Source organism: Poecilia reticulata, linkage group LG3 (assembly GCF_000633615.1).
Source record: "Poecilia reticulata strain Guanapo linkage group LG3, Guppy_female_1.0+MT, whole genome shotgun sequence".
In the NCBI taxonomy this organism is placed as follows: domain Eukaryota; kingdom Metazoa; phylum Chordata; class Actinopteri; order Cyprinodontiformes; family Poeciliidae; genus Poecilia; species Poecilia reticulata.
This window is the reverse complement of record NC_024333.1, coordinates 27,155,844-27,183,308: the sequence shown is the minus strand read 5'-3', so window position 1 is coordinate 27,183,308 and position 27,465 is coordinate 27,155,844. Positions and strand designations below refer to the sequence as shown.

The 27,465-nt window shown below is 38.1% G+C and overlaps 1 protein-coding gene across 4 annotated transcripts in view; it reads right to left on the bottom strand.

Annotated features, from left to right (window-relative positions):
- Positions 1-227: 227 nt before the first annotated feature.
- The window catches only part of rufy2 (RUN and FYVE domain containing 2), a 28,334-nt gene continuing 1,096 nt past the window's right edge, over positions 228-27,465 (bottom strand). For 2 of the 4 annotated variants that reach the window (XM_008405829.2, XM_008405828.2), the window contains 19 exons: positions 25,987-26,259; positions 19,467-19,640; positions 19,157-19,274; positions 16,504-16,605; positions 16,312-16,435; positions 15,242-15,306; positions 15,082-15,147; positions 14,925-14,994; positions 14,687-14,788; positions 13,612-13,728; positions 13,444-13,536; positions 12,349-12,423; positions 12,171-12,268; positions 6,004-6,123; positions 5,686-5,815; positions 4,409-4,503; positions 4,247-4,295; positions 3,291-3,371; positions 228-2,269 (listed from right to left, as the gene is read on the bottom strand). In XM_008405829.2, coding sequence (XP_008404051.1) covers positions 2,126-2,269; positions 3,291-3,371; positions 4,247-4,295; positions 4,409-4,503; positions 5,686-5,815; positions 6,004-6,123; positions 12,171-12,268; positions 12,349-12,423; positions 13,444-13,536; positions 13,612-13,728; positions 14,687-14,788; positions 14,925-14,994; positions 15,082-15,147; positions 15,242-15,306; positions 16,312-16,435; positions 16,504-16,605; positions 19,157-19,274; positions 19,467-19,640; positions 25,987-26,062 — 1,899 coding nt within the window. In that variant the 5' untranslated portion in view covers positions 26,063-26,259 and the 3' untranslated portion in view covers positions 228-2,125. Of the gene's footprint in view, positions 2,270-3,290; positions 3,372-4,246; positions 4,296-4,408; positions 4,504-5,685; positions 5,816-6,003; positions 6,124-8,154; positions 9,696-12,170; positions 12,269-12,348; positions 12,424-13,443; positions 13,537-13,611; positions 13,729-14,686; positions 14,789-14,924; positions 14,995-15,081; positions 15,148-15,241; positions 15,307-16,311; positions 16,436-16,503; positions 16,606-19,156; positions 19,275-19,466; positions 19,641-23,999; positions 24,747-25,986; positions 26,260-27,465 lie in introns of those variants that run through there. The other 2 variants (XM_008405827.2, XM_008405830.2) reach the window with 2 other exon arrangements.

Genomic DNA, 27,465 nt, shown 5'->3' with positions numbered 1-27,465 from the left:
TTTGCTTGTCGGCATCTAAACTAAAGCCAGTTTTAAAAAAAAGTGAAAATATTTTTTGTTTTACTTTGTGTTCCGAGTAAATTATACTAAAACATTAATGATGCACGTTTTTTGTAAATATGTCAGCAAATAAAATGCTACTTTTTTCCCCATATTTATCCAGAAATGGAAAAAGGTTCAAAGCAAATTCCAGACTTTCCTAGTTTGTCTATTAAACCTCGTCATACTTAAACAGTCAGATGTCTTTATTTAATATTTTGAGCGACATTACAATTAAACTTAACCATTTATTCCGTTTTAGCCAACTTGGTGTAATTTGTAGTTTCTGGCCAAAATGTAAAGGCAGACAACAGAGTATGAAGCTCAGTCTGTCCAAAACTGAGATTATAGAGGAATAATAAACAAAAGACAAAAACACACCGTTTTAAAAAAAAACAATCACTTTATGAGGTCAAAAAGAAACAGCTTTCCTCAGCCAGTTAAAATATTCCTGGCCTGAACTGTTGACTTCAAGCTGCATTACCAACAGGTGGTAAAAATAAAGTTATAAACGTTCCTCGTAAACCACGGAGCAGCACTGAACTTCAACAGCTGATCAAGTTAACAGGGATTGTTCAGACATTAATGTGCATAATTTACAAAAAAAAAAAAAAAGAAAAAAGTACATTTAATAAACTACATGATTGGCAAATACCTGCGTGTCGTTAGTGGTTCACAAACGGCTTGTTGCTCTGATTAGTGTGGCTTTAATCTCTTTAAATAACTGGCTAGTGTTGCTACTTTGAGATATTCAAGAGCTTTTATCCCAGAAACGTCTTTGCAACAGATTGGAGTCGATATCGACATGAGCAACAGAGGCGGTGGTGCCAACACTGGTTCAAATGGCACTATTAGAAAAGTGTTTCTGCCTCAACATGATCAAGTTCATCTTCTCAACGTTGGCAAAATAAAATCCACATAAGCCGTTTTTACAGCACAGATAATTATTGTAAAAATATCTACAGTCAATATTTCTCTGAATTTGGATCTAAATTCAACCTGCGGTGTGCAACTTTTACAGAAATATTTCATTTACATATTTATTCAAACCGTCAGCGTGTCTCCATAATCAGGTTTCTCCACCTCCTCTAAGTGCTATTACGACAAGCAATCAGAGCCAGGAGGCGTGGCTCAGCGTTGTCCATCAGCCTCAAGAACCTGCTGCTAAAGGTGCTAATGTCAGAGGATCAACTTATCGTTCCAGGAAATCCGTTTATTCATTGGTAGCAGTGCTAACTAGCTTTAGCATCCGTAACTGTGGTGAACCAGCTGCAGCTTAGCAAAAAGCAAGCAGGAGGGGGCGAGTACAAGAGTGATTGACAGCGCTAACACCCTCCTCCTGGCTCTGACTGGTGGTGTATTTCTGCACTGGGAGCAGAGGAACTTTTCATAGATTTCTGTCTTGTACTTTCACGACTTAATGATAATTTTAACAAATATGCACTTTCTAAAATAGAAGTTACAGACTGAGGCTTGAGCCGTTTGTGTAAACATTTAAGAGCTTCTCCACAAACCAGAGTTTGTACTTAAACAACAAAAGGCACATGTCCGTCAAGCGCTGTGCTTTCTGCCTGATCTCACCAGTTTGGGTTTCAAGTTTGTCGCGTGCATCAGAACAATGGAGTAGTGAGAAGAACTGGGTTTGGTTCAGAAACCCAGTTAGGCAGAACCAGTCAGTGCAGCATCACTTTCAGTTCTTTTTCAGGTCGTTTCTTCTTTCGTATCCAGACTCTGAAACAGCTCGGCTGTTCAACGCTATACATAAACTCTGCTTTAGTCTTCAAAATGCGGTTTCTTTTGTAAAACTCTCCACCGCCTTGAAGTTGCTGCATCTTTGCTACAAATCAAAGTTTTTAGGATGTATTAGTCAGAAATAGGTCAGTCACAACTTCCTCATTGTCCAGTTGCACTTTTGTTGAGGAATTGTAAAAAAACAAAACAAAACAAAAAAAACAGTTGAGAGGTTCATGCAGATGCTGCCAAACTTAAATACTGCACATGTAATGAGGATTTGTCGATGTGGTCCAGCGTTAGCAGCAACCTGGCCTGGCAAAGAGCCGTCCTGTCCTGGCAGTGGAGTCTGGCCTCATGTCGTAGTGGAGGAGCATCTCTGGAGGAGGAGAGCGTGGCAGGTGTCGCACACTCTCACCGGCTTGGGAGACGCAGGCAGAGGAAGCTCGTTGTCGGAGCAGCTGTTGCAGAAAATCTCCCCGCAGTTCCTGCAGTGGTGCTGCAAGCAGACGTTCAGCTTCAGCCTCAAAGCCCAGGGATTTAAACTAGAGGCTAAAGCTACGTTTGCACTGCAGCCTGAAGTGACACAAATACGATGTTTTGTGAAATATTTCTTTCTTTTGATGTGGTCGTTCACACTTACAGTTGCATGCGATCTCCAGTGTGAACTGCAAGCTACGGCTGCACCGACTGTAGTTTTCTGGCTGATCGGCGATTACCAATCCTTTCAAAAGCCTAACTTACAGATTCCAATTTTGGCCGATACCATTTTTTGTCTGAAATGTTGCTCAATATATCAACAAAGTTGCTGAATTGGCAACACTGGGGTGACTTGTTAACTGTAAATGTTCAGACACGACCTGGTCGGCCGGCTCTAAAAAGAAAAGCACAGCGGTTGATTTTCAGACCGTTACTGAGGTTTATAACATCGGTGGATAAGATCGGCTTCACGTGTAAAAATTAGCCGATTAAAGATCTTCCAAAATGAAGGAACTCGGCACCGATACATCAGTTCACCACTCGCTCAAACGACCTGAAAGTGTCCCGCATGCGCAGAAGAGGGCGCAATAACGCCACACAGAGAGAGCGCCATAAAAGAGAAGGAGAAGAAGAAGACGTGTGCAGAAGTAAACATAGATGCTAACAGTTTAGCATATCCATCGGTTCTGAAGTCGTTTTCCGACCGGAGCAGCACATTAACAACTTGAACCTCATATAATCCACCATGGTTGTTGTTTTTCTTCCTGCTTGCGCATATCAGGACGCAGAATAGTGACGTCTGTCGAGTGTCTGAATCTGAAAGTCCAGGTCGTGTTCATCCAACCTGAACGTTCAGGTTGGATGAACACGACCTGGACTTTCAGATTCAAAAGTATAGGATAGCCAAGTGGTCTGGTTCGCATTCGTCATGAAAAGATCAGATACGGGTCGCATTAAGGCACAAAAATCGTAATTGGTTCACTTCAGGCTGCAGTATGAACGCAGCCTCAAAGTAAAACAGCTGGAACGGATTTACTGACTTTTCGTCTTGAAATGGAAAACTCCTTCTCACACAGCTTGCAGTGAGTCGCGTCTTTATCCTTCAGCCACACCTGACCGCCCTGAAAGCAAACACCAGTCTGATCACACGTTACAGAAACACCAACATGTTAAAAATACATTGGAGAAATGACACAAAATGTGGAAAAACCTCCAGATGTTCACATGACAAGTTTACAGTCATTTTCCCCTGAAGGGTTTTGATTACATTACTTCACATGTTCCAGACCTGAAGAGTTGAAGGATTCATTTCACCGTTTCTATTTTTTAGGCTAAAAGAAATTAAAGTATAGCGAGTCAGAAGTTATTTCATTACGAGTTTCCATCTGAATCCACTGAATTACCAGCAGTTTATTGAAAAGTCTTTATTTCTAGTAAACTGTAAAAACACAAAATCTTATCAAGTATTTCTGGTCTGGTATCTTAGCTCGCCTGAAATAAGAAAACTAACGTCCAAGTAGCTTTTCAGCAAGAAATAGGAGCTTATTTACAGGAAAAATTCCTTAATATTGACTAAAAAGTTGTACTAATTCAACTGGGAGATTGTTTCACCTGCAGCACATTTTTCACGTGTTATAAGTGTTTTCCAGCTGAGATAAAGAGATAAAACCAGCTTGCCAAACTGCTGGAGTTCAGCCTGGGTTGCTAGGTAACGGGGCTGGGCTTAGTTTGGGTTGCTAGGTAACGGGGCTGGGCTTAGTTTGGGTTGCTAGGTAACGGGGCTGGTTTTCTGATAAACTGAATCTTTCATTTTCAGCAGCTGTAAGCTCAAATAAGTCAAAACTAGAGATTTTCTCCATATGTCATTCTGAAGAAAATGATTATATACATTAAAAGTTGAATCTTTTGAACCGAATTACTGAAATAACTTTTTTTTTTACTTTAGCATTTTAAATTTAAAATGTCACTAAAGCTGGCTACAGAGGTTTGACTTCACCTGCAGGGCCTTGTTGGCTTCTTTGATGTCCTCAATCTTTAGTTTGGACCTGATGGACAAAAGTAAATTAAGATCATTTAGTCAGAACCGAATGTTGATGCAGCAGGAGGGTTATGTTGTCTTTGGATAACAGGTTTAAGTCGTTTGTGAGCGTTTACGTACTCGCTAAGTTTGGAGCCCAGCTCCTCCAGAGCTTTCTCTTGGTCCTCACAGATGGTTTTCAGCTGAATGTTTTCCTCCTGGAGGCGGTGGAACTCCTGGAAAACACAATACATGGAAGAATCTGATCAAAATTCAGCGTACAAGCTGCTACAAGCCATGCAGGAGAAAATATTTAAAGAAATGACAGATTCAGTAAAGCTGCTGGATTACATGTGAAGCGCCCTGAATACTCCATCGCTTTGGGAAAACATGGTGGTGGCACCATCATGCTGTGGGTTTTTCTTTTCGTTACAAGGAAACTGACCAGAACTGATCAAAACTAAAATATAACAAAATTAAATGTTAAATGTTTTGAAATATTAAATTGTTTTATTTAAAAAAAACAAACAAACAATTTCAATATTTTTTAGCACATGAAACATGAGAATTGATATTTATTCACACAGATCAATAACTCCGTCATTGGGAATAATAAATATTCATTACACTGAAACAATCCAAACACATCGTGTCAAGATAAATGACACTTGGTCAGAACCAAATGTTGACGTAACAAATTAGAGGTTTAAATGTAATAATCAACTACTGTTACAAAGAAAATCACTAAAAATGTTCTTTGGTATTTAGCAGATAAAAATAATTTTGGTGATTCAAATTGACCAAAAACAGGAAAAGTTTAAACTGATTTAACGTAGAACAGCAAGAAAAATTATCTGCGTCTTTTTATTAGGTGTATGAAAATATCTGGTATCAACCGTCAATAACATTTTACAAATTTAGGATTTTAATCAAATTAAAATTTATTACAAAACTCTGCAGCATTTTAACCCTTTCACTGCAGTGGGCGGCACTGGAAGTGCAAGAAAAGTTTTAGTTAAAAACGAAAAAGCAACTCGGGAACATCCAGTCCCTCCTTCTACTGTTGCAGTAAAACCATATTATGACATCAACTACATTACTGATGTATTTCCCAAGCAACAACTTTGTATTTGTAGAAAATTACAACTGATCACCTAAAGGAAAAAATCCTAAAAACTTCTTTTACAATATTTTCCCCCCCTCTTTTTTTTATGCCTTAAGAAAATCAAAAACACTTTTGGAAAAAAAATGTCCTGACATAAAAGATCACAATGAAAGGGTTAAGAACTTCATACAGAAACCAAGACTTTTCCAAACCTTGAAAACACCTGAAATTCAAGCATTTTCCAGCGCCTGCCTGTCTGAGCCTTGTGGTTACCATGACGACAGGTGAAAAGCCTGGTTTAGTTTGTCCCGACCTTCTTGAGGCCGTTGATCTGCAGGGCCTCGGTGCTGAGCTGGGACACCATGTCTCTCTCTCGGTCCAGGTCGTTCTGTAGCGTCTGTCTCCACTCGCGCTCGATCTTCAGGTCCGTCTCCAGCTGCTGCCTGAACGCCCAAAACAATCACAAACACACACCAAACAAACTCAACAATGTCATTTTTAAACTCATTCACTGTTTAATGTAAAGAAGGGGGAACCAATCTGCTTGGTGGGAGTATTAAAACAAACTGAAATAAGTGGAATATTAGCTAAACTCCAGAGGTCTAACAATCTGAGGCGGAGTTTTGCTTACAGCTGCTTCTCTCTGAGCTCGATCTGCCGCTGCAGGCTGTCCGCCTTGTTGGCAAAGTCCAGCTTGAAGCGCCTGGATCCCTCCTCGGCGGAGCTGCGGTGCCTCTCCGCCTCCTGTAATCTGCACCATTATAACCAGGGGACAAACTCAGGACCGTGGAGAGAAAAATCTGGGAGGAGTGTTCGCACGGGGAGAAAATGAACCAAACATTAAAGAAAAACGATGGATGGGGTGAAGACGTGGCGTTTGTTTTGGTGCGAAAGATAAAGAGGTTGATGTGAAAGCTGCCAGAAAGTAAAACGGGGTGCTGCAAACTGCTGCAAAACAACGGGGGGAGAAATGAGTGGGGGGAAAAAAGAAAATAACTGGTACCCAAGTGCAGCTTTAGTATGTAACAAATCCTGCATTTTAGACACGATGATCGGCCCACTCTTCCAAATCTACAGCTGACTGAATGTCGCTTTATTAAAATCGAATGCGAAGCTGCAGGTACTTCAGATAAAAAGCTGAATAAAAACTCCAGTCACACCCAGGACTTTCAAAACACTTTCATTTATTGATCACTGTGGTAAAAGACAACAATTGTGAGCTTTAACTAACAGGACTGGGTCTTTATTTCTGTCTAAAAATCCAAAGTTTTATAAACATTTAAGTTAGAATAGTCAGAAGGATTATTATTATGATTTTTTAATATACCGTGTGTCACAGAAGAAGTCAGTAAATACGCCGAAAACGAGAACAATGTTGATTTTTACAGCTCTGCCTCTACAGTTCACTGCAGTCTGTCGTTATTCAGCGTTTCATAGTGGAACCCTGCAGTTTTTTTACCAACTTTAAACCTTAACTAGCAGCTGAATTACCTCCTAGAGAGACGGTTACTACAGACAGTGAGGGCGGGGCTGACTGCAGGCGCACGCGGGGTCGTCACAACCACTGGGAAGCAGGTCAGGAGGTGCAACACATGCAGCACAAACCAGCAGCAGACCTGAAGCACACAGTCCTGTCTGATGCTGCATCTGCTAAGGTTCTTACTGGCTGACTCAAAAATAAAATAAAATAATAATCAGGGCTGCAATGACATCGATTTACACTATAACACCACAAAATCTTACCATTTTTCTGGTCCAAATGTTTTAATAGACTTGGAATAGCTTTTCAGCAAGATATAGAGGCTTGGCTTTAGTAAATAATTCCTTAATATTGAAGAAAATACCAGCTCCATTGGTAGATAAATTAACATGGGAAAATGTCTTGTTAAAAGTGAAATAATGTGCCAATGGAACAAGTACTTTTTACGAATTATTGACTTAAAACAAGTCTCAATTTCTTGCAAAAAAGTTACTTGTAAGTTATTTTTGTCTTATTTCAAGTGTACTAAGATATTTGCACCAGAAACTTACTGGACCAAAATTATTTGGTAAGACTTTGTGTTTTTGCAGTTTAGCGCTCCGGTTGTTTTCTTTGTTTTCAACCTGGACTTTGCTGCTAGATGCTGAAGCTGAGGCTGCGTCCACACTGCAGCCCGAAGTGACCCAGTTCCGATTTATTTTGATGTAATGCGACCTGAATCTGATAGTTTCATTAAATATCAGATCGGATTCTTTTGGAATGCGACCAAGGCCACTCGGGTTTCCGATACGTATCCGATTCAAATGCGACCTGAACGTCACTGATACTCGACAAACGTCACTATTCTGCGTCCCGATACTCACAAACGGGAAGAAAAACAGCAACAATGGCGGACGTTAATGAGGATTAAGTTGTTAATATGCTGCTCCGGTCGGTCAACAACTTCAAATGTGTAAGCTATGTTACACCGTTAGCATCCATGTTATCTTCCGCAAACACTGAGCACTTCTTTTTTATGCCGGTTGGTAAAACACTGATGCTATTGCGCCCTCTACTGCGCATGCGGGACACGTTCAGGTCGTTTGCAGTTCACAGGTCGCATTTATTTGGAAGCGTGAATGACGACGGACGAGGCTGCAGTGTAAATGTCTCTTCTGGCTCAAGCGTCTCAGCCCAACCAACATAAAATAAAAAGTAAACACACCACTTCAACATTTTTACATTTTGTCACTTCAGTTTGTTTTACTGGGATTTTATGAAACATTTTAGTGAAGTGCAACTAAAAGAATTCCTGTTTTTTTCCGAAAGTGTCAATACAGTGTAGAAACACTTTTTAATTGAATTACAGCTGCAATATTTTTGAATATTTAATCCGATAAGATTCTCTGTACCTGATAAAAAAATTAAAAAAAATTAAAATAATAATAATCACCATTATGGTGATGTTTTTTCATTAGTCTTTTGCATGTGGTCCAAAAAGCTCAATTTAAATCTCATTAAACCTACAAATGTATTTTTAAATGATAGATTGAACTGCGTTCTGTGATTTTCAATACTTGTAGTTTTGCTTTATGAACCAACTTGGCTTTAAACTTCTCTACAACTTCCTGTCCTGTCCAGCTGTTTGTTCACTAATCTTAACAATAACATTTTATCTATAACACACTTTACACGTAAATCTCAAAGTGATACAAAATGAAAGGAATTAAACATAAAAACAATAAAAAGTAATTTAAAATATAAGATCTTGTGAATCTTTTCAGTTCTTTGAAAGACTGAAAACCAGGCCTGAAATTATTGCAATAAACGATAATTTTCAACTAATATAATGGTAATGGCATAAAAAAAATAAAATAAAACAAAACAGTCTCAAAGATCAGTAAATTTTAATTATTTGCTGTAACACAGACTGCTGTATGCCAGCATTTGAAACAACTTTTTGATGAATCTTGAATAATTTAAATTTAAATTGAGTTTTAATTTCTCTTTGGAATCAATAAACTGACTGAGACATTTTAAAGTTGCACAATTAGACAGAAACAGGAGAAAAACAAACCATGCAAAGGGAAATTATAGAGCCAATTTTAGTTTAGCATTGATTTATGGCTTAAACTGATTATGTGTCTTTTCAGTATGACTGCATTAAATTCAGGAGTTTCAGAATAAAGTTGAATGAGTTCAAATGCACGCCACACTTTTAAGATTTGCATTTGTAAAATAATAAAAAAATAAAACGAAGCCATTTCTCCATTTCTTATTTATACACGACTTTGTCTTGATCTGTCACATAAAATCCCAACAAAATTTCTGATTGTTTTCCTCTTAATGTGACAAAACGTAAAAACCAGCGGACTCATCCCTCAGTTTGAGCTCCTACTCAACATCGACGATAAAAGACCCAATGTTTACGCTTCAGTCAAACTTTCTCCCTGCATATAAGCTGATCACTGCGGTTGCGTGTGCTGCACGTGTGACTGAATATATATAAGGTGTCTAGTTCATTTATCTAAGCAACAATCAAACCGTTCAAAAGCTACACGACTTAAACATCTGATCATTTCTCTGAATGCGACATCATGAGACCCGTCTGAAGCCGCGGCTCGGAACCGAACCAAACATGCAGTCGGGGTTTCACCCGATTCTGTGGCGCCTGTGTTGGCCCTAAAACCACTGAGTTACTGTGAAAGTTAAACAACAGGAATGTAGTTTGGAGCCCAGTGAGTGACTGGAGTCCTCAAAAGGAGATGTCTTTGACCAGCTTGTACTGGTGCTCTGTGTCTGTGCTGGCACACTTAACAAACGACATGGCAAGAGTTCTGGTCTGGCTGAGCAGATCTTTATCGCTGCACGAGGGGAGCAGGAACCAGGGAGGGGGAGCGACCAGACGAGGTTTCAGGGGAAGCAGGATGAATGAAACGGGGGGAATGGGATGAACAGAAAGGAGGGACGAGGGAGGAAAGAAAGAAAGGAAGAAAGGATGTCAGTACATCAGTGCTCTAAGGCTGGTCACACTGAACAGCTTTGACTTTTCAAGACAAGCACAGCAGGAAGTGTTAATGAAACACAGGTTACTAAAACTGATTTCAGGCTGCAAACATGTTGGTTTCACTGGAAATACTGGAGCGGCAGCTGATGGAGAAGAAGGAAAATGTGATGTAGAAAAACAGATGAACGAGAGACTACTTCTCTCAAAGTCTGCTTAGAAAGAAAAGAGCTGCTGCACATCACTGTCACGACAGATTCAATGTTAAAATGAAAAACAAACAAACTAAGCGGTGAAGTTTCTCCCATATCAGGTGGGAGAGAGAGCACACTGTAAAAACATTTAAAATAATGAGCATTTCTGGTCCAGTTTCTAGTGCAAATATCTTAAGCTTGAAATGGCAAAATGTAGGAGATTCTTTTAAATCAATAATTCCTTATTGATAAAAAGTATCAAAAGGGCAACACATTTCCTGAACAATAAATTATACCAGTAATTATTGCGATAAATGATAATATTGTTTTGAACTAATTTTCAATTAATACAGCTCTGGAAAAAATAAAGAGACCACTTAAAATGATCCGTTTCTCTGGTTTTAGTTTTTATAGGTTTATGATTGAGTAAAATGAACTTTGTTCTTTTATTTTCTGAACTATTGACAACAACATGTCTCTGAAACTCCAAGCAAAAATGTAGTTTTTATTTGCAGAGAGTGGGAAATGGTCAAAATAACAGAAAGATGCAGAGCTTTCACACCTCAAATAATGCAGAGAAAACAAGAAATATTCACTTACAGACAACAATACTAATGTTTTACTTCGGGTCAGAAATCAATATTTGGTGGAGAAACCAGGAGGTTTTCAGTGCAGTGGCTCTTGGTTTCCCCTCTCAAAGGGGAATAAACTTTAACTTTAAAAAAAAAAAAACAAACTGAAAGATATTTGAAATACTCAAAAGAAAACCAATCATAAATAAAATGGAAATAAATGTGACTCATATCAGAAACTATAATTAAAATGGATCATGACATCTCTAAACAAAATCAGAAAATATTAAGACAATAAAAACTTAAATAATCTGACGACGGCGTTTGACAAAATGTTTCACTTGTTTACTATGACTTTGTATTTTGTGTTTTTATGATGTAAAGAACTTTGAATATTTTTTTTTTTACAAAAATACAGTTTTTAATCAAAATATAAAATTTCATCAAAAACTGATAGAATTTTGATAAGATGTTTTAAATTAAAAAAATAATTGAAATACAATTTGATTTTAAAAAAATCTGAATGAAAATTATTATTATGCGCTCACTTTAATTTATTATACAATTGATTGATTTATTACTTGGTTCCACTGTCGGATTGTCTCATTTATTTTTATTTTTTCATCATTAATGAGTCACTATTTCTTGCTAAAAAATGTGTTTTGCTATTTTTGTCATATTTCAGCGTACTGGGATTTTGCACTAGAAACTGGACCAAACCAGACTCAGTGTTTTTGCAGAGTGTGTCCGGCCTGCTGAACACCTAGAACCAATCACATCACAGATAAGATGGAGAATTAACCAATGAGGAGAGGAGGAGGGCGGGACGGACCAGTGGACTCTGAGACGCAAGACAAGGAGGGAATCGTGAATAATCAACAAACATGTCGAGAATGGAGGACTTCATCTGAGCATGCATGAAAATATCTGCAGTTTATCTGCTTATGGATGAGAAATGGAGGACGGCCGGGCTTTAGTCATCAAATATTCATGTTTAATCACGTCTAATGCCTGAAAATGAGCCTTTTACTTCCCACAAAATGACACTTTTACATTTTATGTCTACGCCTGGATAAAAAAACATTTATTTTAGAGATACTCTAATCAACATTTTAAAGAATAATATTTTTAAAATGTTACATTTAAAGAACAGATAGTGGATTATTTACCAACATCGACCTTTAATGAATTAATTCAAAATATAGATGAGATTTTTTTTCTGAATTTCACGTCGACCAAGCCCCTGTAATCTGATGAATATTAATTTATTTTAAGGTTTTTTTATACATTTTTGTCCACATATGAATGGCGCTGAAACAATTTACTCAGAACAAAAGTAAGAAACACATTTTAATTTGATAAATCTCGTATTTAGGGAGTCAAACGCCAAACTTTGAGGGCCGGCGACAAAAAAACAACTTTTCAACTTCAACGCTAACTGAATCACATTAGCAGGACTTTGAAGAACGTTGGGGAGCCGATTAAGACATTCAATTAAGTTAAACCAGAAACGCTTCTTAAAGCCGCAGTACGCCGGAGAGAGAGAAAGAACCAATCAAAAAGTCCCACCTCTGCTCCAGCTGCTTCATGGTGGCGGTGATCTGATTCGTCTTCTCCTCCAGGCGAATGATCACATCGTTCTTCTTCTTCATCTCCTCATCAGACGACTAAACGGGAGACAAAGAGCTGCTTTCACACACAGGATCGACTTCTTAAAGGATGAGAGTGGGTGTGTGTGAGTCATTACCTGCATCTTCTGGTACATTTCTACATTGATGGCTTTCACCTCATCCAGCTGATGCCTCAGTCCGATCAGTGTGTCCTGTTCATTAAAACACACATTTCCCATCTCCAATTACCAACATTCACAATAAGCAGAGCACCAAAAATGTACTTAAGAGTAGAACTACTACAACATGTTTGTACTCAAGAGTACAAAAGTATCTGGTAAAAAGTACTCAAGTACCGAGTAACTGATCAAATTATCAATAATTTAATATTTTAAAATTACATCATCAGATGGACCAAAATGTAGTTATGTGGAAATGTTTGCATTTTCAGGACAAAAATGACAATAATTCATATAAAAGACAAAAATAAAATCAGGCAAAATAAATGTTTCCAAATCAAGTTTCTTTCAAAATAAAACTATTTTTGGTTTAAACATGTTTGTTTTTCATTCAGTGAGTAGAAAATGCAGAAATTTACTCAAGTAAAAGCAAAGAATAGCAAAAATACTCCTAAAAGTTAATTTTTAAAGAAAGTTAGTGAAGTGAATGTAGTTAGGTAAATGTAAGTACTGTATTTTCTGCACTATAAGGCGCACCTAAAAACCTTCAATTTCCTCAAAAGCCGACTGCGCCTTATAATCCGGTGCGCCTTATATATGGACCAATATTGAGCCACAACAGGTCTAGCAACTACAGTAAGCAGCCGCCGACTTCATTTTCCCCTGTAGAAGAAGCACGCGGTGCATGCTGGGATAGTTGTCAGACCGCTGGTTTGTTAATAAAGTTTGATAATACATTTAAAGCCAGAAGAGGCGAAGGAAGAGAGACAGACTGCAGCGGCAGCGTGTTGGTTGGTCTGTTACCCAGAAAGCAGTTGGGCACAATATCGCAACACCAACACCGTGAGTGAAACAATGACTGGGGAAGCCTACTATATAAAGTACTCAGGGACCACTTCTTTACAAATGTGGATGTGTAATGATAGAGTACAAATCGGCAACCCAAACTGTAGCGTCTATTCTATGCGCCTTATATATGGAAAAAGTTTTAAAATAGGCCATTCATTGAAGGTGCGCCTTATAGTGCGGAAAATACGGCAGTTCCTATCCGACCTGTTTTTCATGAATGTCCTTCTCCAGGAGCTTCATGGCCAGCTCCATTTCCTGTTTCATGGACACCTGTGCGACCAGCTCGTTCTCCACGTCCTGAGAACAGGAAGAACATGCTGGTTCATCACCTCATGCATGTTTAACGAGTCCATCACGCGGCCTGGGTCGGACCTGTCTGAGCTGGCACTCCTCCTTCAGCTGCCTCCGGGCCTCGTTGTACATCTCATCCAGACCCTGACGGGACTGCTTGTAGGTGTCCCGCTCCACCAACGTGTCGCCCTGAGCCACCTGGACGAACAACGTCAGGATCCGGTTACACAGCTGGACAAAGGGGCTCAAAGTCCGATTTTAATCTATTTCTTTTCCTCCAAAGAAATTACAAAATGACTGGAAATGTGTTTGGAAACGTCTTTCCGACTCTTTTCTGCAATTTGGACAATGAAGTATTAGTCAGGCTACGAGGATTTTTGTTTAACCCTTCTAGTCTGACGATCCATCCAAATGTGCAGAACCGTAAATCCTCCACATGTTGCACTTTCCAGTCAATATCAGGTTATTACAGTAATTTCACCCCAGCTGCAGCAGAGAGTGAAATTAATCTGAGGGGAATGCAAATATATTTAATCACAGGACATTTAAAGAGATGCATAGAGTTAAAATTAGCAAAAATATTCAGGTGGAGAGTTGAAACTTGGGGCTCAAAGAATATAGGCATAATATTAGCAGAATAAAGACACCATTATACTAGAAAAAGTCATTTTAATAAGGAAAAAAATAAAATAATAGTAAACAAAACAATAGAAAACTATTTAAGAGCTTTGGCTCTGGTTAACAGATTCATGTTGCTTATTAAGAAATAAGATCTGATCATTTCTAAGTAATGAATGGATGATATGGACTTTAAATTTTAACAACAGTACTTTGTGGGACTTTCTGTACTTTTTATTTTTATAATTTAAAGGACTTAAACAACTGCCTTGTTGCTGAACTTTATTTGTACAAATATACCTGATAAATTACTGCACTATAAAATAAAGTGTGTAAAAATTAAGACGATTTTAAAATTCCCCAAAATCAGCGAGAGCCCAACAATCATAAACACCGATAAGATAAAAACTGTTTTACATTTTATTTTCATGTAAAAACTAGGTTTATATCTAGTCTTTCATCAGTACTGTGACCAGTTTGAAGCGACGACAGTTTTTCGTTTGGTTTCAGTTTAAGCTGTAAAAACATTTCGTTTTACCTCCAGATGATGCTGCGCCTTCATCAGAATCAGGTTGTTTTCGCTCCTCAGCTGCTGGTTTTCCTCCTGCAGTTTGATGATGTTGTTCTTGGCTATGGCTAGCTGCATGCGCGCACACACACACACACACACACACACACACACACACACACACGCACACGCACACGCACACCGTCACGACGCTCACTCTGACACCAATTTCTGGAGTTTAGGTTTGCTGTTCTTCAGCATCCCTCACCTCCTCTACGAGTTTGGAGTTGGATTTCTCCAGCGAGTCCACTCTGCTGTGGAGGCCGTGAACCGTGGAGCTGCTCAGGTAAAACAAAACAAAAACAACATTTTCAAAAGAACGCGATTCGTAAAAAACTTATTTCTGATTAAAACCAAAGCCTTACTTGAGCTGTCGATTCAGTTCTTCTACGTAGTTCTTCTGATCCAAGATGGATGCTATCTGGCTATTCCTGTTGCCATGGAAACAGAAAAAAAAAAAAAGAAAGCCAGAGTCGTGAGTCAGATTCGGCGGCTGAGTGAAGCGGCGACGGAGAGCTGCCGTACCTCTCCTCGCTCCTGTAGTCATCCATGTCGTTTTTCAAGTACATGGAGAAGTCGATCACTCCGACCTGGAAGGAGTTAGAAAATAATTACACGAGTCGCTTTACTCAGATTATCAAAAAATTAAGATTTCAACAGCAGTTTGGATATTCTGTTGAAATTCAGCTTTAATCAGATGAAATATTACTGAATATACTTATCTAAAGAATATAAAACATGAGAAATTCAGAGCACCCAAAGTATCCTCACGTATTGTTTTTAACTAGCTGTCAGATTTAGTCCCGTTTACTTTCAGCTTATAACGGTATTTCATGGACTATAAGGTGCACAAAAGGCTTTAATTTGGTCAAAAACGATGCCTTACATATTGTTCTGGAGTAAAACGGCGGTGGATAAATGTGGATTTATTCCGGTTGTGCTTACTGACCTCGAAGCTGTCAAAATGTTTTAGCTACATTACGGCTTCTGCAGTCAGCGGAGTGATGCATACTGGGCTTTCACTGACTGATTATTCTGACGGTTTGGTTTGGATTTATTCGCCTTATGGTCCAGAGCGTTTATATATGAAAAAATTAGACCGCTCATTAGCATTAGCACCTTATAGAAAATACGCTAAATATCTTTTATATCTTAAATGCAAATTGTACATGTTCTGTACAGTTTGGCTTATTTACTGCTCCTACTGTGTCCCTTCAGCAAAATGGTTTATTTTAGTAGTTGATTGTTTTAAATATTATTTCAGTCCTACTAATCTTTTTTAGTCCAGCGCTATTGCAGAGATAAAGGTAAATGGGTGGTGAGAAAATATTCATTTTACCATTTGATGTTTTTTTTTTTTTTTAATTTGTCAGGAGATTATATATTTATTCACTTTACTTACATTTTGCAAAACTTGCATAAATTCTCTGAATTTTTTTAAATGAACTTGAATCATCATGCAGACAAAATAACAGAAAAAGAAAGAAAATTAAATATTTTTAGCGTAGCCACATGATGGACCATTACGTCATTCTACACATTATTAAGTTTTTAGTTCCTCCGCCGGTTCGATGGCGTCTTGAAGCCACCGTTACCTGAGAGTCCAGGTCTTCGCCTTTCACACAGAGGTTGGCGTCGATGACGTTCAGGCCCACCAGCAGGCCCACGATCACCGCTCCCTCCTCCTCCAGCATCAGCGCCGAATCCTCGTAAAAGTCGCTGAGGACGGAGCAGACAGGAGCCTTTAGCGAGAGCGGGCGGCGGCGTTTTGCTTCTGCGGGTCGTACCTGAGCAGGTCTTTCCTGGTGATGAGGAGGCGCAGGTAGTCGGCCAGCCGCTTCTGCATGAGCGCCAGGCGGAGCCAGGCTCTGGCCCGGCCCAGAGGAGTCCTGCAGAACACAGAGGAGGAGCGTCACGCCCCTCTGCTGGACAACCAGCAAACTGCATTCAAACATGAGAAAACTGACCAACAGTTCATCCGACGATGAATCCACTTTTCATTACACCTGCTGTTTATTCAGCGTAATTATTATTATAGTTATTATTCAAATTCTCTAAAAAAACCAATTAGTTGTAACCAAAATCATAAATTATTTAAAGAATTAAATAGTTAGTTATTAATTAAATTAAAAATTTATTATTTAATCAATTTATATTTAAATAACTAAATATTAATTATTCAATTGTAAAATTAAATATTAATTAAATTATAAAATAAAAAAATTATTGAATTAAATAAATAAGATTAATTGAATTTATTTAAATAAATTCATTAAAGAAATTAAATATTGTATATTGTACACAATTATTTGTGTGTAATAATTATGTGTAAAATATTTTCACGTCTTTAACAGAGTTACTGAAACATATAGAGAACTTTTTAATTGCATTATAATTTATGAAAACACAAACAGATTCGCTGTATTATAATTTTTTTCAGGGTTTGTAAATTTCAAGCCTTTTCAAGGTAAAAATCAAACTATTCCAGCACCAAACTTTGGAGATAAACAACAAAACAAACAGCTAAAAGAAAACAGTTTCATTCAGCATTATGTCATTTATTACCGTTATTATATTGTCAGTATTCTGCATCCTGCAGCAGGAATAAGGAAAACCCAAATGAAACTAATGTTATGTTTTGAAGTGTCTCATTCAGCCTGAACAGCTGACTGGTGTGAGAACACTAAAAAACATTTCAGTAACGTTCATCTATGTAGCAGCCTGTAATTTAATCACACAGATCAATAACTCAACGAGCCATTAGGAATAACGAATATTCAAAATAAAATTAGAAAATGTCCTCGCAATTTGTTTTGGAAGTTAGCAAACAGAAATAATTTGGTGATTCCAAATCAAGAAAAGTTAAGACTGATTTAACTTCAAATATCAGAAATATCTGGTTTTCCGTCTTTTAAACAGATTGACGTCATTAGAAAACTACAGATTGAATTTCAGCCAGTTTCTGTGACTTTATGCAGAATTCAAACACTTTTCAAAGACACCAAACTGAAATTCAAGTTTTTAAAGCGCCTGTTTAATGTTTTTGTGTTTGTAGTTTTCACAGAACCGTTCTAAAGCGCGCGAAGCTTTTCGTTCCGTCTGACTCAGCAGCACCAAAGGAAACGGACCGGGCCTCCAGCAGACAGGCACATTCATGTTCCTCATTCTGCTGATCAGAGAAACAACAAATATTTCTCACTTGGTTTCCTGTCTGCAGAGTCATGGCCTACGACGTCCAGGGCGTCAAAATCATTTTCATTTTGGGCCTGGTTAAAAATCTGAACGCTTTTAAAGGGCCAGGATGTATCGATACTTTAAACTGGTAAAGTATCAATAAATAACAGTTTCAGCATTCAATTAAAATTAAATAATATTGAACGTCTTCTCACACTGATCAGTCTCTCTGTGTTTTCACGATTACCAATTTTGCTGGACGATAAATTGAACTTATTGCGATAAACAACATTATTTTCAAGTAATAAAACGGGAATAATAGCATAAAAATGCAAGAACAGATTCTAAAACACCAATAAACTTTAAATTCTGATGAACATTTAAACACTGGAACTGGAAGACATTTAAAACATTCAAAATAAATATAGAAAACAACAAATAAAATAAGTCTATATAAGCAAAATTATCTTTAAAAAAAAGCGATAGTTGAGACCAAATACCAAATTGAAGATTTTTATCAGATTTTTGGTAAAAAGAGAAAAACGATAAATCTAGCAAATTAAAATTATTGAGTTTCTTTTCATTTATCATGCGATTAATTAATTTATTGTTTATCCTGACAGGGCTAATTTTTTTTCTGTTTTTTTTTTTTACATTCAAAATCACAGATTTTGTGTTGCTAATTTAGAAGTATTTCCAAGGAATTTTTTACAATATTTGCAATAATGTTTGATGCTAAACACGACTTCATTTCATTACTCAGTTACATACCATCATATGACATCAAGTAAAGCTGAGGCAGCAATGACTGATTAATGTTTCTGCAGTAAAATCAGAAGAAATGTGGAGATTTGTTGATTTGTGAAAAACTGGAAGGACTTACTGATGTAATCTGGAGTCTAGAGGACCACATAAGAAGCTACGGCGGGCCACATTTGGCCCCCGGGCCTTAAGTTTGACACATGCGGTCTACGGCTTTCTCCTTTCAAATTCACTCAGGTCAAGAAAGTAGTAGTCAGTTAAAGCTGACAAAGTTTCACCATCTACTTGATGGTGGTGCACGTATGTGTTCAGTTAATGTGTGTCTGTATAAAAGCAGGAAAAGGAAGAAGTGAAGCTGAAAGGTGAAGTGAAAGTAAACAGCACAGGTACTTCCCTGAGCCGGATCAGGTCACAGTATCCTGTTACTTCTGTTTGTGAGCCGTTAATTACCGCAGATCAGCAGTGAGCTTAAACAAGCGTGTGGAGGAGGACTTTGATCCTTACTTGAGGCCGGGAAGGTCTCGAACAGAGGCAGAGATCTCTGACGCTTCTGGACACAGCTTCTCCACCAGCTCCAGAGGTCCCCACAGAGACTTGCTGAACCCCAGGAAGGATTTCTTCACTGGGAAAGCAGAGAGAAATAAACCAATGAGAGGAAATCCGTTAGGAAGGGTAGATAAGTCCAGGGATCCCCAAACTTTTCCATGCCAAACGCCACTAGCTTGCCTTCCCTCCAACGTTCTGCATTCCCACTGTGAAAAACCGCGGCCTGAGACACAGACCTGAGTCCCTCTACAGGAAGCTGCCATCTCACCTCGGAGGCCGTGCTTCAGGCAGTGCTCCATGACCACAAAGAACTGCTGCAGAGGCGGGTAGTCCGAGTCCAGCGTCCGGCCAAAGCTCAGAGCTGACTCGATCAGGCCTTTGATGCTGAGCTTCGCCATGTTCAGCAGGTTGGCTCGCTCCATGGCCATCGGGTCACGCATCGCTGTGGAGGAGACGATCCGCAGTTTAGATTCAGCTCTAGAAACCCACTGCACTGTTGAAAACCTCATTATTCCACCAAACATTGGTTTCTGAACTCTTCCCGAGTTAAAACATTAGTGTTGTTGTTGTTGCTAAACGAACATGAACTTGTTTTCTTTTCTTATTCTGACCATTTCTCATTTTCTGCAAATAAAAACTAATTTTTTGCTTTGAATTTCAGAGACATGCTGTCAGTAGTTCATAGAATAAAAGAACAAAGTTCATTTTACTCAAATATAGACCTAAAAAGTTAAATCAGAGAAACTGATCATTTTAAGTGGCCTCTTCATTTTCTCTAGCTGCATGTTGGGTTACATTTTACTACTCAAAATTTATTACGGTACATGAACAACATCAGGTTTGGTCTGGTTATCAGAGCAACTAAACACTGGAGTCAAGTGACAATAGAACTACTTTAACATAGTTTTACTCAAGTAAAACTAGAAAGTAGCCATCCAAGAAATTACTCAAATAAGAGTAAAAAAGTATTTAGTTAAAAAAAAAGTCTACTCAAGTACTGAGTAACTAATCAAATTATCAATCATTTAAATATTTAAATATTACATGATAAGATTGGCCAAAATATAAAGTTAAGTAGAAATGTTGGTATTTTAAAGACAAACATTACATTAATTTATATAAGTAACAAAAAATGACAAAATAAGGCAAAGACATTTTTTTCCAAATCAGTTTCTTTCAATATAAAAATTATGAATTTTTAATAAAAACTGCAGGTGTGTCTGTGTCTGGTCAACTTTTGGTTTAAACATGTTTGTTTTTCATTCAGTGGGTAGAAAATCCAGAAATTTTACGCAAGAATAGCACTACTTTAACATATTTTACTGAAGTAAAAGTAAAACATAGTGTAGTAAAAATACTCCTAAAAGTACATTCTTGCAAAGAAGTAACTCATGTAAATGTAACTAGTTACCACCCAATTCTGCCAAGATCTAAAAACAAAACATTTTGAAAATGTAAAATATATTTAAAGTTTACTTAGTGAGATACCAGAGAAAGATTAGGACTGTGCTGCCCCTCCCCTACTTACTGCTGCTTGCTTCAGCCTCTGGGACTGAATGAATTTATACTCAACAAAAACAGCAGATTTATCTACTGAAAGTGTGTTTATGACATCGTAAGAGAATATCCTGAACTGCCCTTTAAAAGCACACCATCGTTTCCTGTCCCAGTTTGAGGAAACATTTATGTAACGTTTTGATCAGCAGCATGATGATTTTGTTTTCCAGTGAAACCTTCAGGGCCTCACCGCAAAAACACAAAACCCTGCCAAGTAGTTTTGCTCTAGTTTCTACTGCAAACATTTTAATACACTGCTAGCTTAAAATCTTAGTTTTTAATATGGAAAAAATGTCTTGTTCCACTGGCAGATTGTTGCATTTAGAACTGCAACCATCTCATAAATATTTAAGAATTATTGACTTAAAACAAAAAACTTTTTAAAAGTTAGTTTTGTCTTATTTCAAAGGTTCTGAGATATCTGAACTGGAAATTAGGCCAGAAATACTTGGTCAGATTGTGATTGTGCAGTGCGGACAGTGTGTTGCGCTTTTAAACGCTCCACGCGTGGAAATGTGAGTTAATGTGTAGCTAAACACACCAAAGGACAGAGCAAAGTCAGGAGACGCTGCAGGCAGCAAGGCAGTGATTTCATACAAGCAAAAATGATCTGAGGTCAGAACAAAGAAGCTGCTGGAAGCTTTGGGCACCAACAAACTAACATGAATTTGTGAAAACAACATTCATAAATATACAGCAGCAGGTTAAATGGCAAGATTTAGACCAACGTTTATACCTAAACACAACAAAAAAAGGGTCTAGACCAGGGGGTTGTCCAAAGTCGGTCCTCGAGGGCCGGCACCCTGCATGTTTTAGTTCTCTCCCTGGTGGTAGCAACAACCTCTTCAGCAAGTCAATGTTCTCCTTAGGCCTCTAACGAGCCATCATTTCATGCAGGTGTGCTACTAGACTTAAAGACTAGAATTAAAACAAACAAAAAAGAGAAGTCAAAAGCCACGATGTTCCTCCCCTTTTCATTTTAAGGTTAGGCACTACTTTGTGTTGGTCTGTCAAATAAAACTTCAACAAAATACACTGAAGAAAATACTACTTCCTCAAAGTACTGTCTGCAACTTGTTGGTGTTAAAGTACAATTGAATTTAGGAATAAATCAGTTAATTGCATAATAAATTAAAATCAGCTCAATAGCTTCCATTTGCATGATTTATTGTTTCTCTTCTTACCAGGAAATGCAGGGTTTCCCCCAGTGTATGAAAAGCCTGGCGGGCCACCAGGCTTCCTTTGGGCCCCACCAGGCTCAGGATTGTTTATTTATTTAAGGTTTTTTTTTTTTTAATGTTTGCATTTATATGATTTTATAGTTGGTGTTCAGGTATTAATCTTCCAATGACGCATAATTATCAAGTGATATTTTCAAATTTCCTGTCAATTTTAAACAATTTTTAACTCAAAAACACGTTGAGCCGCTGGATAGATGACTGGCAAGCATCGCAACCACCAGGCTGAGCAAGTTTTCTGGGAGAAACCTTGAAATGGATGACAAAAAGCTTCAGCCTGGTGCATTTCTCGCTACCAACTCCCCTTTTGAAGGACAATTTTGTTTACAGATGCTTCATAATGAATTTTATTTGCCGTTTGTTGTGTTGTTCATTCATTTTGGATGTTTAAGATGTCATCCAGTTCCAGTGTTAAACATTCATTAGAATTTAAAGTTTATTGATCTTTGAGAATGTGTTCTTGCATTTTTATGCCTTTATATTATATTCATTGAAAATGGTCTCAAAACAACATTATCGTTTATCGCAATAACTTTTGGGACAAGTTACCGTAACATATTTAAGTAACATGCAAAACATGAAGGGAATTGAAACCAAATTAATATTTACTTGATACAAAATAAATAAATAAAAAAAGATTTTTATCAATGCAATTTGATTTGGTTCATTTTGAAAGTAAGTTTGTGGTGAAGATGGTGACAGCCACCAGGTTAAATTTAGCTCAGAGTGGGAGTGTAAGAGGTGCTGCTGCTGCAGTAGTTATGGGGTTTTTGTAGTTCAAACAGCTGGATGACACAGCGTGAAATGTGTTAACCCCAAGAGACGGCATTTCTGAACGCATCATGTGAGGCCTCGGGGCAAACGGAGCAGGATGCATGAGACCAGCACTGATGTGTGAAACATCAAGTGGTCTGTGGTGGTCACGGCCGGGCCCAAGAAATATGCAAGTTAAGCGGCTGCTTGTGATCCCCCAGGCCACCAGAGGGCCTCCAAGAGCACCAATTAAAAATAACATTGAATTATACAAACTGAATGCTATTAAACATGGAAAAACATTTTCTGGATTGCTTTTATAGTTGTTATGCAAACAATGATTAATATATTCCTGCTGCCACTGGTGGAGAAATACAAGATTTCAAACTTGTTAACTTGCTTAATATCAGTTTCATGTTTATCAGCTGATGTTACTTTCCAATAGTTAAAATAATATGGCACACTTAAATGTGTGAACATGATGCCATGTTCACCAGGTCTGAACTTCAAAATTATAATATTTTTATTTTAGTTTGTTGTAAGGTTAAAATCAATCACCATAATTACACTAGCATGATGCAAGCTAATTACAAGTTATGCTAGTAACAGTAGAGAAGTTTAGGAATGATGAAGCATCTGGTCCTGATTTTTTGGAATAAAAAAATCCTCATAAAAGTGCGCGGCTGGACCGCGGACAGGGTAAAAAGATAGCCGAGTTTAATTGATTGGTTTGGATCGGGTAGATCCAACTGACTGATGAACCAGCGCTGATCTCTCTACAGATGTGAACCAGGAGGAATTTGTGAGGCTGTGCGTTCAGACTCCAGTGGGTGAAAAACGCTTGTAATTAAATTAGTCATTTAATTTCATTTATTATGTGGTTATTGGGGCCACAGTCAGTGATTTTTGTCACTACGAAGAAAAAGTTAGATGCGTTCATCTGGTTTATGTGTGATGGGATTCACGGTTCATCTAAGTGATTAACTGTACCGCATTCAAAAATGTGTCTGAATAGTCTATGTTAATATGATTATAACAGGTAAAAATAATACGAGACAGATTTTTTTTTTTTATGCCATCAGTCAAAATGGACAACTAAAATGTCTAGCATGACCTCTGATGGGGCCTCAAATGAAAAACTGCTCAGGGCCCCAAAAAGGCTTGGGTCGGCCCTGATGATGATGAAAACTAGACAGCAGGAGAGAGATGTGCCACAATTTCATTTAGCACAGCCCCATAAATGCATACTGTACCTTGGACAGTCCAGTCACCAGGAAGGGAAGTCCTGTGTTCCGACACTTTTGGAAGGACGTGAATGCTTCCTGAAATGGTCTCTGATGCTTTCCTGGCTAAAGCGAAGATAGGAGCCTGCCATCGCCCGTCTCCCACACCGCCGCCTCCTCCACCTACTCCTCCTGCTGCTGCTCTCCCTGTGCTGCTGTTCGCCTTGTCCCCTGCACCTGATTTCTCCTCCTGTAGCCTGAGGATCCCGAACACCTGGCCTTTCTCCTTGCTGCTGTCCGCCTCGGACAGAGCCAGGTCGTGCTCCGCGGCAGCAGATGCCATGTTCAAGGGAATATTATCAAAGCTAGCTGAGCTCCGTGATGTAAAAGACACACAAAATTATCCAGCTTCTTCACTTAGTTAGCTAGCGATTTAGGTGAGCATAGCAACAAAATGTCCGGGATCCCACCGGTTAAATGATGACTTTGGTTTAACCAAAATTAAAAATAAGAAAAAAAATCAGCTGTCCACAAAAGTTACACCGCTCCCGGGCGTCAAATAACACTGAGTTTACCTACATGACGAGCGCTAAAACCTGCTGTTACGGCGCAGCAAACAGGTTCGCACAAAAGGTTTCTTTTCCGTACATCTCGGAGGTGTACAGATTTGTTTACAGCCAGCTAACCAAACCGACAGTTGGCGTCTCCCCAGTCCAGCAGCTGCGCCCTATGAGGAGGCGGCGTCAGGAGGCCCACGAAGCTCACAAAAGGCAGCAAGCAGCACTACGTCATCATTTATAGGCTGTCGCCGAGCTGCTGCCCCCTGCTGCCGGAGGTGGGAACTGCAGGGAGGGCGCTGCTTCATCCTGAAGCTTTCACACATGAATTATTAAAACTCCACTCAGGTTTTACTCCGTAGGGTTTTCAATCAACTTTAGGTATTAAAACTATAATTTCTTTAGTTAGACCTTACAAAGGTTTTCAGCACGTACTCTCCCAAAAATATTTAATATACATATTAAATGTAACCTACATTTTTAAAAAAAGACACTTCCCTCACTGTCTTCTATTACAATCAGACTTCTCTTGTTTTAAAGCATTTAAAAATACCTAAAAATATTCTGGTATTTTTTTTACAGGAAATTTGCAAATTTCCTTTCAACTTTAAAGGAAATTTAAAGTTTATTTTAAATTTCACCTTTTTAAAGTTGAAATGTGAAAATATGACTTGGTAATTTTGTGTTATTGGAGGACATTATTAACAATGCCTAAACTTTGTTGCATTTTTACGACTGGATGGATGGATGGATGGATGGATGGATGGATGGATGGATGGATGGATGGATGGATGGATGGATGGATGGATGGATGGATGGNTGGATGGATGGATGGATGGATGGTTGGATGCCGTTATAAATACAAATTAAGAAACTACATACACGACTCCTTCTGAATTACACAGTAGGTGATTAACTACAGCAGAAATTATGGGTGATCATTGCTTGACTCTTCATCATGTGTTGGTATTTTACACCATAAAAATATAAAAACCAATTATGAAACAAGAAATAAACATTACATTTTGTCAAATTCCATCATCAAAATCATCAAGCCAATATACATCAACTATTCTGATTAATGTTACAGTTTTATTAATCAAGTCAACTCCAAACAGGTGAATTTCAAGCCTTGACTTACAGGAACTCAGGGTTTCAGCAGTTTTGCAGTTTTCTGGGAATTTGGATTGTAAAAACTGAATGCTGCTTCTCCATTTTTGGTTCTGGTTCTGTAGATGCAGAGCAGAACCAGAACCAGAAGACCTCAGCAACAACAGCAGATCTTTAATGTATTTTGGTGTTAAGCCATTCAGTGATTTATAAACTAACAACAGTACAGAGGATGTTTAATTGCTGTYTTTAAAATAAAAAATGCACCGTAATAATAAAACATGCCGTAGTGGATGTCAACCATCATGGCTGTTTTCCAGTAAGGTCAGAGTTTTAAACGTTGGTCCTACCTTGACTGTAAGCCAGGCGCTCCATGCTCTCGCTGTGAGTGATGCCCCAGCGATGGAGGCTCTGGGGGGAGTACATGCTGAGCGGGGCGCTCCTCCGTCCCCCTAAGAGACGTCCTCAAAACGGTTCGTTCTGCAGTGGACTGTGAARACTAAGCCAGACAGGAAGGTTCGGTTGTTCGTCTGATATCCAGGTGGTCCGATGCTCTGCACTGTGGAGGATTTTGGTATTGCAGTCCAGTTTGGCAAGACTTGATGTGCTCAGCATGGATGGATCTGCATGATAAAAACATTGATCTAAAAAAATCACAGGCTGGAATAAAATGAGCCTCAATGCAGATTTGAATAACACTGGCTTGTCTGGACTTATGCTGATTGATATAATGTGACAAGATCTGGAATAAACTAAGAGTCCACTGCACTGAACCCCATTGAAAACCTCCTGGTTTCTCCACCAAATATTGATTTTTGAACTCTTCCTGAGTTAAAACATTTGTATTGTTGTCTGTAAATGAATGTGAATTTGTTTTCTTTGCATTATTTGAGGTCTGAAAGCTCTGAATCTTTTTTATTATCTGAAAATAAAAACAAATTTTTTTGCTTGGAATTTGAGACATGTTGCCAGTAGTTCATGGAATAAAAGAACAATGTTCATTTTACTCAAACATTTACAGAGAAACTCATCATTTTAACTGGACTCTTAATTTTTTTCCTGTATAAAATTAAAAATCCAGTTTCATGCCTGCACAGAGAAATGCTTTATTAATAAATGCATCTGCTATGATTTTATTACTGAAAAAATGTGACTAAATACTGAATTTCTAGGCTGCTGCTGTTCAAAGTTACAGAAGTCTTTCTGTATTTTGTCCATATTGTTTTACCCCAAAAACACACATCTTTCAACATAATGCCCCTGTTCCTAAAACAGGAGAATAATTTCAAATAAATCAAAACAAAAAACTTCCAGAATGTAAATATTTCTTACCTTTTCTTTTCATAATAACCCAATGAGCTACTATTGCCATAAAATGGCTGAAACCCTTCGATCTTCCCAGTAAAGTATAGTATTACAGAGGAAGCGCAGCGCTACTCTTCCTCTGCTGTGGTTTTCCTGTTTCTCCCTCTAATCACTTCGGACTGACCAGAGATCATATGACCAGCTCAGCGGCTCTTTAGCTGCTGCTGTACTGCCTGGATCAATTTCACGTTTTAAAATATTTCATTCATTCTAAGTCGTAATATACGAGACTGTAAATATTTATTGTAAATTTTGACAAACCTTTTCTTTATATTTACATAATCAGATGGACCAAATTTAAAGTTAAGTGGAATTTTTGATATTTTAAGGACAGAAATTACAATAATTCATATAAGTAACAAAATATTTTTTTTCCAATTCAGTTTCTTTCAATAAAAAAACTTATAAAACTTGAATAAAAAACTGCAGGTGTGTGTCCGGTGAATTTTTGGTTGAAATATATA